The sequence below is a fragment of the Cebus imitator genome, unplaced genomic scaffold (assembly GCF_001604975.1).
Source record: "Cebus imitator isolate Cc_AM_T3 unplaced genomic scaffold, Cebus_imitator-1.0 Scaffold189, whole genome shotgun sequence".
Taxonomy (NCBI): Eukaryota; Metazoa; Chordata; class Mammalia; order Primates; family Cebidae; genus Cebus; species Cebus imitator.
In genome coordinates, this window is record NW_016107504.1 from 1,782,250 (window position 1) to 1,800,732 (window position 18,483).

The 18,483-nt window shown below is 43.1% G+C and overlaps 1 protein-coding gene across 9 annotated transcripts in view; it reads left to right on the forward strand.

Annotated features, from left to right (window-relative positions):
* Positions 1 to 18,483, forward strand: part of ATG4A (autophagy related 4A cysteine peptidase) — a 62,591-nt gene that overhangs the window by 39,445 nt on the left and 4,663 nt on the right. For 6 of the 9 annotated variants that reach the window (XM_017546473.2, XM_037744951.1, XM_017546477.2 and 3 more), the window contains 8 exons: positions 1,610 to 1,681; positions 3,789 to 3,887; positions 6,586 to 6,687; positions 6,867 to 6,939; positions 9,476 to 9,555; positions 10,201 to 10,388; positions 10,510 to 10,588; positions 18,125 to 18,270. In XM_017546473.2, coding sequence (XP_017401962.1) covers positions 1,610 to 1,681; positions 3,789 to 3,887; positions 6,586 to 6,687; positions 6,867 to 6,939; positions 9,476 to 9,555; positions 10,201 to 10,388; positions 10,510 to 10,588; positions 18,125 to 18,270 — 839 coding nt within the window. Of the gene's footprint in view, positions 1 to 1,609; positions 1,682 to 3,788; positions 3,888 to 4,674; positions 4,931 to 6,585; positions 6,688 to 6,866; positions 6,940 to 9,475; positions 9,556 to 10,200; positions 10,389 to 10,509; positions 10,589 to 18,124; positions 18,271 to 18,483 lie in introns of those variants that run through there. The other 3 variants (XM_017546475.2, XM_037744954.1, XM_017546480.2) reach the window with 2 other exon arrangements.

An 18,483-nucleotide genomic window follows, 5' to 3' on the forward strand; every position in this document is an offset into this window, starting at 1 on the left:
CTGCATTCATGACAACAGAAACCCCCAGGTTGCCAAATCCACTCATATTCAAATAGTAAGTTGGGAAATGCCTCTCAAAGTGAAATCATGTTGAAATGTCCATACAACTTCCCAAGCAAAAAGCCACAGGGCATAAAGACTGTCAGAGGCAGGAGCGAGGGTGTGGACATTTAAGAGGATTAGGTATATAACAGCTAACATTTGTCATAGGTTCACTGCACACCAGTCACCATTGTCTAAGCACTTTACATGTATTATCTTTTGAATACTCACAACTCAATGAAGTAGGTACTATTATTCTCCCCATTTATGGATGAGGAAACTGAAGCTCAGAGGGGTTAAGTTAACTGGGTTACACAGCTGGTAAGTAGCAGAATCAGGGTTCAAACCAAAGCAAAGTATGACTTTGGATGTCTTACTCTTAACCATTATACATCTGCTTCCCTGACTGTGATAGGCACTGGGGCATGGAGGGGAGGGAAAATGCAGATAGCTCAACTTTCCAATTTGCTCCAAAGAAAAGGAAGAGAGAAAATAGAAACTACTGGCTAAAAGTGGATTTCCCTTTGTTCTTCCTAAGTGTAGTGACTATAAGTTTATACAGAATACAATATAGACATGTTGAAAAGAGGGAGAGAGGTGACTAGGAAAGACAGCCACATCTAAGTATAGATAAAAATGTGGAAGCCATATTCATGGCCCATCAAAGTAAATTTATGTCATAAAATACAAGAAAGCATGCTTTGAAAAAAGACACAAAAACATTTGTGATATTTATATATGCATTTAGATTACAAGTGCTGTTGCACTAGGTACTATAGATACATTTCTTATACACCTAATTTGCTTAGTAGGGCATTTCCTTTTTATTTAAACATGCATGTGTGCATGCAGACACAGACACACATGCACACACACAAACCAACCCCTAGTTTTTGTTTTGTTTTGTTTTGCTTGAGACAGAGTCTCTCTGTCTGTTACCCAGGCTAGAGTACAGTGGTTATCATAGCTCAGTGCAGCCTTGAACTCTTGGGCTCAAGTGATCCTCACACCTCATTTTTTTTTTTTTTTTTTTGTAGAGATAGGGTCTCACTATGTTGCTCAGGCTGGTCTCGAATTCCTGACCTCAAGTGATCTCACTGCTTGGCCTCCCAAAGCACTGGGATTACAGGTGTGAGCCATTGGGCCCAGCCAAACCTCTAGTTTTAGATAAGGGACGATGGGTGCTGATGCAAGATCCAACCAACCATCATGCAGGCTGGGGCTGATAGTGTTGTTAGTGGGTTCTCTAGGATCCTTAATTTTCTTATTCCTCGTCTTTTGGCAATGATCCCAGTGTTTATAACTGCTGGGACTGTGGAACTTAGTGAAAAGATGACATGAGTTACCCAGTGTCATTACTCCAGTCAAGTAGCTCTGGACAAACCATAGGTTGGGAGAAATACTGAAATAATTTGGCTAAAATGAGATTGGGTTTCCTGTGAATTAATCTAGCCCCATAATAATGGAATTGACTGGTTATTTGAAATTAAGTTAGCAGCTTGCTCAGAAGTAAAGGCAGGTATTTTTAGATATGGTGATTTAATTTTAATTTTACATTTAATTACAGAAAAATCTAAGCTGTTGTCTGATATAAGTGCTCGTCTATGGTTTACATACAGAAGGAAATTTTCACCAATTGGTAGGTATATCATTTGTTTTACCGTGCTTTGTTCCTTGTGGATAGCTTGTCTGAAGTTATCAGTGACTTCATAGAAACCTCAGAATTAACACCTCACCATAGCAAAGAATTTGATTTAGGGGACTAGGTAAATCTTACACATTATCCAAAAGTTTCATTGCTAAAGTATCATTTCACATATAGCTCCATGGCATTAAGTGGTTATGACGGTATACTTTTGACCCCACCTCCAAGTGTTCAGGCACCAGATGGTATTACTTGTTATACTTTTGAGATTAAAGGGAAAAATCAAATAAGCTTTTAATTTGTATAATAGCTATTAAACTACAATACACAGCTTTGTGGAACTACTTGATTATTAAAGAAAATTGTGCCTTGGAAGAAAGAAAATAATTTCTTTTTTTTTTTTTTTTTCCCTTATGACATGAAAGCACCTTGCCATTGGGAAACAAATTACGGTAGTTTCCTTGGAACTAATTCTAGGCTGTTACCAGCTGCCATCTAGAAAAAAGGACAGTTCAATAAGTGAAGTGAATATTCTCTCTATATATAGGGTGGCTACTTCCTAGTATCATGGCCATGTAGGAAAAGGGCCTGCAAATGGTGAAATCTAATCTCCTAAGAGGAAGCCTGTCTGACCAATTTTGATAAGGATGGGACCTAGTAACTAGAATGAAATCAACTTTTCTCTTCAGTGCCAAAAATGAAGGTCACACAGACTTTTTTTTTTTTTTTTTTTTTTTTTTTGCTCTCCCCAGAAATATGCCAGTCAGTAACAAACAAAAGAGCAATCTTTAGTACTCAGTGGTTCTGAACTGTGAACTTTCTCTGGCTGAGGAGTTCTTTGCAAGGCTGGAAAACATTTCTAATTTTACTCTGCCAATATTTTGGCAATAGATGATCTCTTCTTTATGTGGGCCTCATTGTATCTTTTCTATACTGATCTGGCCTGTAATCCCAGCATTAGCAAGAGCCAAAAGGCACCCCTTCCAGTTCACAAATTGGCTCTCTCCTTCCTGTCTTGTAGCAACTCTCCTTCAGTCCCCACAACAAAAGGAAAGGGTGACCACCTTGACCCACTTGTCCTACAAGGTTGATGACCCCCTTTGAAGTTAGCCTTCTGAGATTGTTCTTATAGCATATTTTTCCACTTCCACACTGGGAAAAGAAAACAATACAAAATATCCTCTCTGCCATCCAAGTTATCTGATTTCATTGGCCCCTTAGAAAAGTATATTGAGCTCACCCTGGCCTCATATGTGGGATTTTCTTTGCGTAATGTGTTCTTAAAATGGAACCTGTTGTCTTGTTTCATTTATTAACTAATTTTATACCTTTTAAAGATACATTTCTAATGTATTAATATGAGTTTATATTATGATCATATTAATAACATCAAGTATTTATATCATCTTCTGTGGGTTCTAGATCACTTTCACATATATTCTCTCAGTTCTTACAATATCCACTGATAGTAGGCAGAGTATGTGCTATTATGCTCAGCCTATAGATGAAACTTAGATTAGATAACTAGAGCCTGGTCTTCTGATGCCTCATCTAGGGATCTTTCCTCTATTTTACAATGTCCTTCTTGCTGTTTGATCTTCATAGTATATATTCAGAATAATCACAAGCCTTCCAAATCTCTCTGACCATTTTGGTGATTGCCTTTGGTAGTATTTGTTCTTTACCTAAGTAAAACTGGCTTCCCAGAGAATTTCAGGGCCATGCAGGGGAGCTATACAAGGCAAGGTTTGGGTCTGGCAGCTCATGACATAGAATGGACTAAGGGTGTTATTCATACATGGCAGTCACCTACCAAAATTGCATGTATATCTAGAAGTCTCCAAGCAGAAAGCATAAGGGACATGTTTAGTTCATTTTCTTGTTTTATGTTTGGCTGTAGAACTTGTTTTGGTTAACTCAGCACTATGTTTGCAAGTTCCAACCATATGCCCAAATCTTGTTTGATCTCTGGGTATATCTGTCACCTCACTTTTCAGAGTATATGTATTGGCCTGTCTTGTGTGAGTCCCAAATATGCTGATGTTTCGGGGAAGGGCAATTTGAGGAACTCAAATTCATTCCCTTCCATTTTTGCCAACAGGGGGAACAGGTCCTTCATCAGATGCTGGTTGGGGATGTATGCTACGCTGCGGACAGATGATGCTGGCTCAGGCCCTTATCTGTAGACATTTGGGAAGGGGTGAGTTAAATTGGTTTTATAAACTTTCTCGGAGACCTCTGCAATATCACTTGCTGCTGTTGGTTTAGCTTTGATGCTGAACCTTGGGAACACTCAGTAACAAACCTGCAGGTCTTAAAATGCTCTCTGCAAGCTCATGGCGGGGCTGACAAGTCGTCAAAGCCCCTCATAAGAAGGAAACAGCTAGTGTTTCCTTGTGAGTCACTAAGCCACGGAGTTATTTTCCTGGGACAGAACTGAACATTGGGAGAGGTGTGTCATTTATCCTTTCCATCTTTGCTATTGTTCAAGTGAGTCCTTAGAAATTCCAGATAACAAAGGGAGCAGGAAGAAGGGTGTGGTGGTAAGTCTGTTTCTTGGCCTCATTTAAGATATATGCCTGGTGAAGGACATAAGTGACCTAAAGGAAGTGCCTAATAGAGGGAGCTGGCGCTATTTTGGTTTTGGTTCACTAAGGATGTTCAGCTGATGATGAAGGAATCTTTATATTTGCTTCCTTTGGAGGACATTTCATTAATTAAGAGCCTTCTGATAATGGTTGTTGAAACTTTTGTTTTTTTTTAGGTGGCGTTTCACTCTGTCTCCCAGGCTGGAGTGCAGTGGTGCCATCTCAGCTCACTGCAACCTCTGACCCCCCGGGTTCAAACGATTCTTCACCTCAGCCTCCCAAGTAGCTGGGATTATAGGTGCCCACCACCACACCTGGCTAATTTTTGTATTTTTAGTAGATATGGGGTTTCACCATGTTAGCCAGGCTGATCTCAAACTCCTGACCTCAGGTGATCCACCTGCCTCGGCTTCCCAAAGTGCTGGGATTACAGGCATGAGCCACCGTGCTGGGCTGGTTGTTGGAACTCTTGAGTCTTGCTTTCTTAAGACATGTGCATGCTACCCTATGGGCATCTGAAGGATAGACTTGGCTGGTTGCCAGTTCAGGCACTTGAGTTAAAGTCCAGTTGGACTTGGGGATGAGAGAGCGAAAGGACACTTTGAATGAGATTGGGCTCCTGAACTCATTGGCTGTTGCTAATTGACGTTCAGAGGTATGGAAACATCATTGTCCTTTTTCCACTGTGCAAACTCACAGACTTTACTGCAGCTTTCAGAGAGGATTGGAGAAGGGCCTAGGGAGGTTTCAGTGCTATTGCCTTCTCTTCAGGGTTTGGGATATACTGCTTCCCCTGGGTAGTATAATAATTTCTATTTTACAGATGAGGAAACCGGGCTCAGGGAAGTGATGTGATTTGCCCAGGATAAAACAGCAAGAAATCAAAGATTTGAGAGTCAAATAAAGATCTTTCAACTCCTTGTCCAGTGATTGTCCTTGTTTATACATGCTTCATGGTATAGATCTGTTCTTACTATTTAATTTGTTTTTTTATATATAACAGACTTCAAAATGGTTATTTTGGAAGTGAGTTCTGGAAGGAGGGAGCAAACTGGAAAAAAAAAACTCCACAGTCAGCAGTCTTAATTGTTTCAGCACAAAAGCAAATAGCAGGAAGAAGTAGAAAATAGATCTTGTAGCTAAAATGAATTAAAAGAGTAATTTTGTTAAGATGTCCTTTGGATTGTTTCCTATTTGGCTATTTTTAAATTAAGGTAGAGTGTTCACTTACCATTGCCATCAGCAAATATTTAGTGGTATTTAGCAGCCAGCTAATTAGGATTTCCCCAGACTTGGATAATTTGGTAGCTAATGAAAAGAAGTTGGATGTGGTTCACCTCTGAGGGCTGTGCTGGAACCAAAGTTAAAAACTTTGGTTTTACAAACACTAGAAGCAAAAGACAACTGAAGAATCTGGAGATAATGGCCTTTGGCTTCAAGTGTACTTCAGTCGTTATTTCAAACGCTAAAACCTCAGGGGAAGAGAAATTTGTCTTGGAAGCAAACTAGGCCTCAGAAATCTGTCCCATTAGACAGAGTTTCTAGAGCTGAGAGGATTGCTGTGATTACATAGAGTTTTTGCAGTTGCCCTCAATAAGTTATAAATGGCCTCCGTAGGATTTAGGGGGCTGAGCTGAAGGCATAGATGGTATCCCCACAGTTGCAGTTATTTTGGCTTTGATCTTAAGGGAACCTTGGACACCTGATAGCAAAGGTATTTGTTTTCCCAAAGCTCAGCATGGACTTTTGCAAAGGTGGTTTAAAAATGACAGCATGCAATTTTTTTAAGCTTCCTTAGTTATGAACTGTGTATATTCCCTGGTGAACTGTTGTATATCAGAATAGCACCTCCCCCGCTGCCATGAGACCCTTTTGGCAATGCTGCCAAAATACAAGAACAAAAGCCGTTGCTTTCTGTGTGGAGATGAGATGCTATGATGTCTGGGTTATATACCGATGTACTGCTGGGCTTTGTGTTGACCTCCTGTTCACTGAGAAACTGGCCAGAAAGGCCTTTGTGACATTGTTTTTATGTAATATTTATCCAGCTCCAGCCCTTGGGTTAAGTCAATTCCTTGGTCAGCTTCTTGTTTTGCTTTTACTTTATACCCACTGAGTCTTTTAAAGCAATCACTTTCCAGATGTCTTTGTCATCAAAATGAAAGATACTTAGGAATGTTCTAACTTGATCATTCCTGCCTTCTAGATGTAGTGCCTTTGTTTTCCTTCTAATTTTGTAGTTACAATAACAGTGCAGAGAGGTAATAAACAGTTATAAAAATGTTTTAACCCATTTTTTTTCTTGAAAAGACTGGAGTTGGGAGAAACAAAAAGAACAACCCAAAGAATACCAACGCATCCTACAGTGCTTCTTAGATAGAAAAGATTGTTGCTATTCTATCCATCAAATGGGTAAGGTCATAAATCAATTGTTAAAAGGCAGTTCCTATTCCTGCTCCTTCTCTTCCTTTGCCTTATATGTGGTTCCATTAAGTTGTCCATCTGCTTAATTATTTATGCAAAAAATTAGGAGCTTGTGGCTTATTGGAAGATCTTTTGCTAACATGTTAATTTTTTCCACATAAAAACAGCACAAATGGGTGTAGGAGAAGGGAAATCAATTGGCGAATGGTTTGGACCAAATACAGTTGCACAGGTGTTAAAGTAAGTAAAAGAGTCTGTCATTTGCCTTATTCTCCTGTCTCCTATGCCTCCCTCCCTAGTAGCTAAACCTCCCATCAACCTAGGTATTCTTGCAATCCCTCTAAGCTACTCCTCCCACTAAGCCATCAAATATCTGTGCCATTTTGCTCAGATGGCTCTTTGAAATGTGTAAGCGTGGATATCTGTCCTGGTATATCAGAGTTATATTCGCTGGTAGCAGTATATATGGCTGTATCCTAGGACTCATTCAGTGTCTTGTGCTACAGATGATGCTCCTGTGCCTAGGAGCCATTGGTCTGAGAATCCCTTTGAAGCCAAAAGTTTCATTCTAAGTGGTAGACGCTAAGCCAGCCTAAGCAAGAAATGGCCCCCACAGGGCTCCCACATGCACTGCATAATATTTTAAAACCCTGTTCATTCAGCATTTTCTGTGTACCTTTACTGTGCTAAGTTCTGGGTGTACAGAAATAAACGACACAGTCCTTGCTATTGGAGGAGACAAACCCCAGGGGAGTCTTCAAATCAGTTTGAAGACTCAAGGTGTCCCAGCGTGTTATTTTTGCAGTTGTCTTGTTAAATTCCAGAATTCACCTCCCACCACAAGAGGCGAGGTGGAGAGGTCAGAACCAACTTTTTGAAAGCAAATGGGGTGAGTGATGTTAATACTTACACCTGCAGACCACCATACCTGTTTTCACTCTAACAACCTATCACTGGATGGAAACTCCATGAGGGCAGAGATTGTATTTATCTTGTTCACTCTGTAATTCTTTCACATAGAGCTGCCTGGCATGCATAAGTACTCAATATGTGCTGGATGAATAAATGAAAATGGCAGCCAGAATCTGGGACCAGATTTAGTGATCAGAAGATTGAAACCTTCTGGCCGCCTATGGTGTATTTAGCTCCTGGGCATTCTGGGAGGACCTATTCCATCCAAAGTACAGATGGGATCCTGTTTCCGTTACTAACCAGTCTTCAGTGAACTAGAATGCTCTGGGGATGTTTATGTGAGAGGGGTGGCCTGGACTTTTTGGGGACCCAAGGAAAATCTATATTGATTTTACTCCTTGCTAACAATGTAACCTCTCTGTGGCTGCTTTCTTGCCATAGTCAGAGTGCCTTTTGGACATCACTGACCCTGCTGAGTAAAAATCTGGCAGGATTTCAGGAATCACTGTATGAACTTAGTGTGGAAAGTGTAAGATTAGATTGACTGTGCTGAGCCCAGAAATCCAGCTTGAAATGGTTGGTGTTAAAAATAACATCCCTCAGAATTTGCTTCTTCTAAATTTTGAAGTTACCAACAACAAAGTGGAAACATAGATTTTTTTTTTTTTTTTTGAGATGGGGTCTTACTCTGTTGCCCAGGCTGGGATTACAGGTGCCTGCAACCACACTCAGCTAATTTTTGTAATTTTAGTAGAGACAGGGTTTCACCATGTTGGTCAGGGTGGTCTCGAACTCCTGACCTCAGGTGATCCACCCTCCTTGGCCTCCCAAAATGCTGGGATTACAGGCGTGAGCTACCGCGCCAGCATACATTTTTTTAAAAGAATGTAAATAGGTTCCAATTCATCATATCATTAGCATTAACAACAGCATATTATTATTATTATGTTATTGTTATTATTGTGGGGAAAGATAATTCTTTAAAATGAATGAAATACAAGTGTGATAATGGTAGTTAATGTCTTACTGGGAGCTACCTGGTAGAGAGAATGTGTTTTCTTTGGTCCAATGAGACTGGGCTTTACCCACACATCCCAGAAGTAACCAGGTTAAACATGGTTTCTCTGAAACTGGCAAGGGAAGAAGAAGGAAGGGGAGAAATAGGCGGGGTACTTTACATAGACCTCAGATCATCTTTCTTTTAAAGGGGTTTTCTTTCTAATCTCTCATAAGGTCCTACAGTTCAGCATGCTGGCTCTCTTCAGCTGCTGATCTGTAAAGCTCGGCCCCCAAGTCAATCTGGGGCCTATGTCACTTGAGAGGCATTCTCAGTGCAGCTGGGGAGGAGTAGAAGTGATCTCGCTCTTTCTCTCTCTCTCTCTCTGGGTTTACATGGAACATATTCTCCATATTATCTATCATCCCAAACAAATATATATATTTTTAAGAACACCTTTCTTTTCAAACAAAATTGTTTTTACAGTTTCCCTTTTTTAAAATAAAATTTCAGTAACTCAGAATGTCCTTTGTTTAAGAAAACAGTCTCTTGGGACTTTGAGAGCAGATGCTTGGGTAACTTTTCTTTTTTCCCCTGTAGGAGTCCCATTATTTTGTGAAGTAGACTTCTCCAGGTTGTAAAGCAGGAACTTCTTTTTGAGGTTCAGATACAGTGACTTTGTGGCATTCTCAAGGCCTATAGACATGGAGCATCCCAGACCTCTGGCAAAGAAGCCAGAGCCAACCTGAACACCAGCTTTGTGGCTCAGCATTTGGTGACTTTAGGAACACTGGGCATAAATTGTACTGTTTTCTGCTGATATTTCCATCTTCCCAAATTGTGACTTCATTATACATTGCTTTGCAGAAAACTTGCTTTATTTGACGAATGGAATTCCTTGGCTGTTTATGTTTCAATGGATAACACAGTGGTCATTGAAGATATCAGTGAGTTACCAGCCTGTTTAACTTCCCAGCTGATGGGTGATGAGTTCCTTTCTCACCATTCAGAATTCTGGGGCTCAAGAGAGTCTCTCTGGTCTTCCCCACCAGGACAGGGGAGCTTAGGGGAGCATAGGGTTCTGATTCTCTTTCTTTTCAGCTTTCTGAAATGGAGAACACAATTAAAGGGGCTTTGCTGCTCCTCACTGAGGTACCATACTCATTCACTACAGCAAATACAAAGTGTGTGTAATAATCTGTTCAACCAACAACAGATCTTTCATGGAGGCTCACTCTTGTCCAGGCCTGTGCATCCTGCACTGGGGAGTGAGAGCAACCTAGAGATACAGTCCCTGTCTCAAAGACTCTGACAGATTTGAGAAATGAGATTCTTCCAATGAGCCCAGAATCCCTACTGGGAGCTGAATAAGTACCCAGCGGCCAGAAAGAAGAGCGTGAGCTCTAGAGGAATGGCTTGGGCTTTGTGTGAGAGGGGAGTCAGCTGAGTCCTGGTAGCAGAGGACAAGGCCTTCTAGGCAGGGAGGCAGGGTCGGAGTCGGGGGGGCATGTGAGGTTCACCTTAGTTTTGATTTTAGAATATCTTCTAGGGCTAACGACTCCTTATCCAATTTTCTGTTCTTCTATTTCTAGAAAAAATGTGCCGTGTCCTTCCCTTGAGTGCTGACACACCTGGTGACAGGCCTCCCGATTCTCTGACTGCTTCAAACCAGAGTAAGGGCACCTCTGCCTACTGCCCAGCCTGGAAACCCCTGCTGCTCATTGTGCCCCTTCGCCTGGGCATAAACCAAATCAATCCTGTCTATGTTGATGCGTTCAAAGTAAGTAACTCTTTTCCCCGAGCCCATTGTTGCCTGCCCATCACACCGCCATCTCAGCACAGAGATCCGTGAGCAGCAGTCCACAAGTGAGTTGAGAATCTTGCATTCTCTTTCTCTCCAGGAGTGTTTTAAGATGCCACAGTCTTTAGGGGCATTAGGAGGAAAACCAAATAACGCGTATTATTTCATAGGATTCTTAGGTAAGAAAGGAGGAATCACAAGTAAGTCATCTTGGGCTAGGGGAGGGCATGGGGACAAGGTTTGCATGGGAGACCAGTTAGCGGGTTCCCATCTAGCCCAGGGATGCCGCGGCCTCTGGTCAGCTCCTTCTATCTCCAGCCTGATTGATGGAGAGTGATGTTTCTGTGTGCCTGATGGAAAGCAGGTCCTGTTTCAATGCCTTTACTTCCTTGCTTCTTGATAAGATCGTTCTATTGCTTTCCCTCTGAATAGCCCCAAGGTCACAGCATTGCTCCAGCATGTTTCTCTCCTGCCTGTGGGGCCCAGGGTAGTGGAATTTCAATCCCTTGGCTTTGCCAATATCTCTCTTACTAGCGTTCAGGCACTTAGGCTCGGAGCTGTCCTCTAGCTTCCAGGCCCCCACAGCTGGGTCTGCTGGCTCATTGTTCAGAGTCTGTGGCAGGGTGGGAATTAGAGGAGGCAAAGACAGAAGTATCCCTTTCCTGAGAATGGGGTCTAAGCCTTAAAAACACTAACCTCTTAATACAGACCTGAGCAGGAAGCCCAACATTCCCTGCATAGGAAGTCACCTCTGGAAACCCAGTTTTTTTACCCACTAGCTGTGACCAGAGACATTTGAACGCCTTGGCACACAAGATAATCTAGCCCAGTGCTTCTGAAGCTTTAGCATGCACATGAATCACCTTGAGAGCCTGTTGGAGCAGAGGTTCAGTAGGTCTGGGGTGGGGCCTGAGATTCTGCATTTCTAACTAGCTGGTACCGATGCTGCTGGTCCACAGACCACACTTTGCATACCCAGGGTCTAGACACCTGGTTAGTGCTGAAGAGCACGAGTTAGAGAGTGAGGTGGCCAGGGAATTTGGTACAGGACACCTCTTGCAGGAGTGGAGTGGTCTGAGACTTCGGCTCAAGAAAGTTATGAGCTCAGATTGGTTGACAGGCAGGGGAGAGCTACAGGAGTCACAAGGAAATGGCATGAGGGCACATGCAAAGGACACAGTAGAGATGACCTTAGTCACCCACCCCAACCCATGTCCTCTTGGACGTTCAGGGAGGTGAGGTGGGATGGGAACACACATACCTGGCTTTGCATGCCAATCCCCCACTTGCGAGCTGTGTAACTTCAGGAAAAAGATCAATATTCAGTCTCAGATTCCTCTTACGTAACATGGGACTAACGCCTGACTCACCCTGTTGTCATCGTACGGTAAAGCGTTCAGCAAAGAGCCAGGTATATAGGACAGTCACTGAAAGGTGGCTGTACCTTGGCTTACCTCAACACCTCTTTTCTTTGCCAGCCCCCTTCTTCCTCTCTTTAGGTTGGGGGGCGGGGTTTGCACAGTTGCCTCTGTTCTCTCTAATGCTGCCATCTATTGGTTGAGCCTAAGAATTACAGCTAAATGGAAACAAGCCTGTAGAGGCTTTATTTTTCTAAGTACAAAACCTAGTATTTGGAGTTCTGCAAAATCAGATGCCCTCTGTTCCTAAGCATTTGGGTTCAAAGAAAATGTTGCAAAAAATAAATTTCCAATTGTTCATGCTTGACTTGGTCCATTCAGGCTGCTATAACAGAATAGTGTAGACTAGGTGGCTTTACGAACAACAGAAATTTATGTCTCACTGTTCTGGAGGCTGGAGGTCCAAGATCCAGGCACTGGCAGATTCAGTGAGGGCCCACTTCCTGGTTCATAGATGGCTGGTTTCTTGCTGTGTTCTCAAATGACAGAAGGGACAAAGGAGCTTTCTGGAGTCTTTTTTATGAGGGCACTAATCCATTCATAGGGGCCCCACCCTCATGACTTAATCACCTCCCAAAGGCCCTACTTCCTATTACCATCATATTGGAAGTTAGGATTTCAACATGAATTTTAGGGAGACATAAACATTCAGTCCACAACAGTGTTTGAGGACAAGTTTGAAACATATTGGAAAATAACTTTGGAGGAATCTCAGTGAATAGGGTATGTGATTCCTGAGTGCCCCGGCCTCCCTATCCCAAGTTACCTACAGAGAATTCTCCAAGTTGGTGTAGCCCTCCTGTTTCTTGAGGCCACTGGGTCAGGGTAGCTCTTGTGAAGTTTGACTGCTCATTAAAAAGATGTGGGGCAATCCTCAGCTCTTTAGTAGCCCAAGACAGAGCTTCACATGGTCCCCATTTGCTCGTTAACTTTTATAAGTCTTTTGTGCAAACTTGAGGGCTTCAAGTCCCTCCAACTCCCCTTTTCTGACTCACACCCTTACTGTCTGAGGTTCAGGGGTCCAGATTGGCAGAATGTCTGAAGGGAGGAAAGAGATGCAAATTGGCATTTTCTAAATAGTTGTCCTGTGCCAGACACTCTGCAAAGTATATTATCTCTCTTTCTACATATATATATATACACACACATACATATATACATATATATACACATACATACGTACATATACATGACATATATACATATATACAATATTTCTGTGAGGTAGAGACTTTTATTTCTCTTTTACATGCAGTGAAACGAAGAGCTAAGATTAAGAGAGATTAAAAAAGGTTATTTCTTCAAGATAACTCAGCTAAAAAGTAGTGAAGCCAAGATTTGATCCCAATTTGGTCATCTCTACCTGCCACCTTCCATTGCTCCTCCAGGGCCCTCCTGCCCAGTAGGAAGCTGAGAGAGCTCTAGGTGTGGGAGGATATGGCCAGGATGAGACTCTGGCCTTCAGATTTTGCCTGCTTAGAGAGAAGGAGATGTTGGTTCCCTGCCCTTGGACATAGGTTGCCACCTGGAGATCCGTAGCATTAGCCCTGTTTCTGCAGGTGGCTGGCCAGTCTGCCTCTTCTCTCCAGGCCTCATTAGAGACCTTTGTTTAGTCCCCAGATCATTTCTACAGCTTTTTATTTCTATCGTGTATCTTTTTTAAAAAAAATTTATTTCGGATTCAGGAGGTACGTGTCCTTGTTTGTTACATGGGTATTACATGTGTAATGGTGGGAATTGGGCTTCTAGTATACCTATCAGCAAAATATTGAGCATTATACCCCAATGGATGAAGATTAGATAAATAAAATGTAATATATATACTGTGGAATACTATGTAGCCATAAAAAGTAATGAAATCATGTCCTCTGCAGCAACATGGATGGAGCTGGAGGCCATTATCCTAAGTGTACTATATCTCTTATAAGCACTCTCAGCTTGTGGCTGGGTGTGGTGGTTCACACTGGTAATCCCAGCATTTTGGGAGGCCAAGGCAGGTGGATCACCTGAGCTCAGGAGTTTGAGAACAGCCAGGGCAACATGGTGAAACCCTGTCTCTACCAAAAATACAAAAAATTAGCTGGATGTGGTGGTGCATTGCCTATAGACCCAGGTACTTGGAAGGCTGAAGTGGGAGGATTGTTTGAGCCTGGGAAGTCAAGGCTGCAGTGAGCTGATATCGTGCCACTGCACTCCAGCCTGGGGTGACAGATTGTATTAGGGTTCTCTAGAGGGCCAGAACTAATAGAATGTATATAATCACACATCTGGCCATTTCTCCTTCCATGCAAAGTGCACAACCAGCTGCACTGCTCGAAGTTGTGACCACTGGGAAGATTTCCCTTCAATGGGCCAGAGTGACACACCCAAGTGAGGAATGTGTTACCTCCAAAATCCAAATAGGCCCGCTAGGCATCGTGTCTCTTTCTTGGTTGTAGGAGGGGCCAAATGCAGCAACTTATCCTTCACCTCAGGTGGAATATCGTGACAGGCCCCACACCACTGGACCCCTATAAATTTTACTGAGGTAGAGGGACCCTGAATTTTAGTTGGATTTATTTCCCATTCTCTGGCATGTAAATGTCTTACCCATAAGTCCAGTGTGTTTGCTACTTCTTGCTCACTGGATCCAATCAGCATAATGTAATAAATGTAATGGACCAATGTGATGTCTTGCGGAAGCAAAAATTGATCAAGGTCTCTCCAAATAAGATTGTGACACAAAGCCGGAGAGTTCATATACCCCTGAAGTAGGACAGTAAAGGTATATTGCTGGCCTTGTCAGCTGAAGGCAAATTGCTTCTGGTGGACCTTATGGACAGGAATGGAGGAAAAGGCATTTGCCAGGTCAATGACTGCATACCAGGTACCAGGAGATGTGTTAATTTGCTCAAGCAATGAAACCACATCTGGTACAGCAGATGCAATTGGAGTCAATACTTGGTTAAGCTTACGATAATCCATTGTCATTCTCCAAGATACATTTGTCTTCTGCACAGACCAATTGGGAGAGTTGAGCGGAGATGTGGTGGGAATCACCACCTCTGGGTCTTTCAGGTCCTTGATGGTGGCACTAATCTCTGCAGTCCCTCCAGGGATGCAATATTGTTTTTGATTTACTATCTTTTCTAGGTAGAGGAAGCTGTTAATGCCTTCCATTTGGCCTCTCCCACTATAGTAGCCCTTACCCTACTCGCCAGGGAGCCAATATAGGGGTTTTGCCAGCTGCTAAGTGTGTCTATGCCAATTATGCATTCTGGCACTGGGGAAATGACCACAGGATGAGTCTGGGCACCCACTGGGCCCATTGTAAGTTGGACCTGAGCTAAAACTCCATTAATTACCTGACCTGTATAAGCCCCTACTTTAACTGGAGGACCACATTGACGTTTTGAGTTCCCTGGAATCAACGTCAGCTCAGAGTCAGTGTCCAGTAGGCTCCGAAACATCTCATCATTTCTCTTTCCCCAATGCACAGCTACCCTGGTAAAAGGCCAGAGGTCTCCCTGGGGAAGGATGGGAGAAAGATTCACTGCATAAATTGTCAGTAATGTAGTGAGGTCCTGCAGGCTGAGGAACAAAGAGAGTCAGACTGAATTCTAAAACTGAAGAACTTGGAGCCTGATGTTCAAGGGCAGGAAGCATCCAGCGTGGGAGAAAGATGCAGGCTGGGAGGCGAGGCCAGTCTGCTCTTCCATCTTCTCCTGCCTGCTTTCTGCGTGCTGCACTGGCAGCTGATTAGATTGTGTCCACCCAGATTAAGGGTGGGTCTGCCTTTCCCAGCCCATTGACTCAAATGTTAATCTCCTTTGGCAGCACCCTCACAGATACACCCAGGATCAATACTTTACATCCTTCAATCCAATCAAGTTGACACTCAATATTAACCATCACACAGAAGGAGAGCCTCTCTCAAATAAATAAATAAATAAATGATGCAGCTCGTTAAGCTCCACTCCATGCATGCGCGTGCATGCGCGCACACACACACAGACACACACACACACACACACACACACACCCCACCCATGGGAAAAGGTCCTGGTCAAAGTCAGAGAAGATATTATTCCTAACACCTTAACTCCAGACATCCCAATAGATGGCTCAGTTCTAACCCTGTTTTTGCTGTTTTCTTGCCTACAGCTTTCTTTCCCTTGGACCTTTCTATGGTTCTAGGTAGGCTTCCTTCTAACCATCTTGGTTGATCTTTAGTGTAGCCTGAGGCTTTTTTGCTATCAGTGATCTTGCCCACCTATGGTCCAGGGGAAAAATAGCTACCTTGACTTTCATAAAGCAAGTCATATGGGGGCATTGATTTCTATATACTCTCAAAAATACATTTGTAGGGAAATACTGTTGATTTGCAGTAAAATAATTCTCTAGCCACCTTCTATTTGTATTTGTTTGTTTGTTTGTTTTGAGACGGAGTCTTGCTAATCGCCCAGGCTAGAGTGCAGTGGCATGATCTCGGCTCGCTACAACTTCTGCCTTCTGGGTTCAAGCAATTCTCCCGCCTCAGCCTCCTGAGTAGCTGGGATTACAGGCACATGCCACCATGCCCGGCTAATTTTTGTGTTTTTTTTAAGTAGAGATGGGGTTTTACCATGTTGGCCAGGCTGGTCTGAAACTCCTGAACTTGTGATCCACCCACTGCGGCCTCCCAAAGAGCTGGGATTACAGGCATGAGCCACTGTGCCTGGCCCTGTATTGTGTTTTTTTTGTTGTTTTTTTTTTTTTTTTTTTTTTTTTTTTTTTTTTTTTTTTTTTTTTTTTTTTTTTTTTTTTTTTTTTTTTGAGACAGAGTTTCACTCTTGTTACCCAGGCTGGAATGCAATGGCGCGATCTCGGCTCACCACAACCTCCGCCTCCTGGGTTCAGGCAATTCTCCTGCCTCAGCCTCCTGAGTAGCTGGGATTACAGGCACGCGCCACCATGCCCAGCTAATGTTTTGTATTTTTAGTAGAGACGGGGTTTCACCATGTTGACCAGGATGGTCTCGATCTCTTGACCTCGTGATCCACCCGCCTCGGCCTCCCAAAGTGCTGGGATTACAGGCTTGAGCCACTGCGCCCGGCCTGTGTTTTAAGCATTTCACAAAGGTGAAATCTTCTGGTCCTTATAATATACCATGAATCAACTAGAACAGGACCAATGACCCCATTGTAAAAATAAAATTAAGACAGAGAGTGAATTAAGTGGTTTGTCCTTGGCTTATGATAGAAAAATGTTAAACTTTTCATGAGACTTCAGAGACAAACATATTCTTTGCCAACAGAAACATGTAGATGTGTCCACACAATCCTGGATATCATTCCAGAGACAGTCGACAGTCTTTGGGGTATCTTTCCCTACCCTAGTCTTTGCAAGCAGGTAGATGTCTCCTTACTTGCCTGATGTAGTCGAGTACACAGAGTCCCAGATGGCCCTCAGGTGTAGACGGTGAGGTTGGGGTACCTCTTAGGCACTTTTGCCTCCTTAGTCTGTGGCTGGTGAACATTAGAGGAACTTTTAGCCCTTTGAATGTCAGGTCAAAGCAGAAATTTTATCCTAACCTCCTCCCATGTCATTTTGAGCTTAGACTTTTTCAATTTGATGAAGCATAGCTTATATCTCTTGTGTCAAGGTCAGTCACCTCAAAGTGAATTTTCCCAGTGAGCTGTATCTTCACTGATGGTAATGTGACAAAGGCAGTGCTTCCTGACAGGAACTTACTAACTTGCTAATAAGTACTAACTTGCTAGCTACTCAGGACCAGAAGTCAGCTCATTGGTTTCTCATCCATAAAGAGTCAGCATTCCCATTCCATAAAAAGTCAGCATTTCTTTTGAAGGTCAGGAACTTCTCTCTTACCAGAGGTGCTTTCTGAGCGTGGGGCTGATAGCCAGCGGTCTAGCCTGAGATGCTTTTCAATGTCAAGAGGCAGAAAGGTCCCTAATGGCACCTGGGCCCAAAACCTGGTGACTGCACCTACCACCTCTTTGCTACTGCTGCTCACAGAGCCTGCCGTGCCATCTGTGGTCACTCATTCCCACATTTTCTCAAACCTGTCACTTTCCATTTTTGGACTTGGACTTTGAGGAGATGTAAGTGCTAGGGTACATCTTCTCATTGAATGATATGATTTGGGCGCAACTGACTTCCTTTAAGCATGCTCACTCTGGCTTCAGGCTTTCTGTCATTCCATTCTCATTGTCACCAAGGGAGGGGTTAAGGCAACCAGAATGCCTCCTCCCTAGGACAGCAGTGGGGCCAGGACCAGTAGTCCTTTGAGAGTTAAACATATCTCCTTCAAAACAGGTGACGAGCTCATCTTCTTGGACCCTCACACAACCCAGACTTTTGTCGACACTGAAGAGAATGGAACGGTTAATGACCAGACTTTTCATTGCCTGCAGTCCCCACAGCGAATGAACATTCTGAACCTAGATCCTTCAGTTGCATTGGTGGGTATCTGAAGGTTGGGTGGGCCAGGAGATATGATGTGTACAGATTGGTTCCCTGGGAGTTATCCAGATTGCTAGGTAGGGAGGCAAGAGTGTGTTAGCTTACTTTCCCCATTAGAGGCAGTAGAATGGGAGGGAATGGACCCCCGAGCCAAACTGCTCCAGTTGGAATCTTGGGTCTGCCACTTACTAACTGTATTAGTCTGTTCTCCC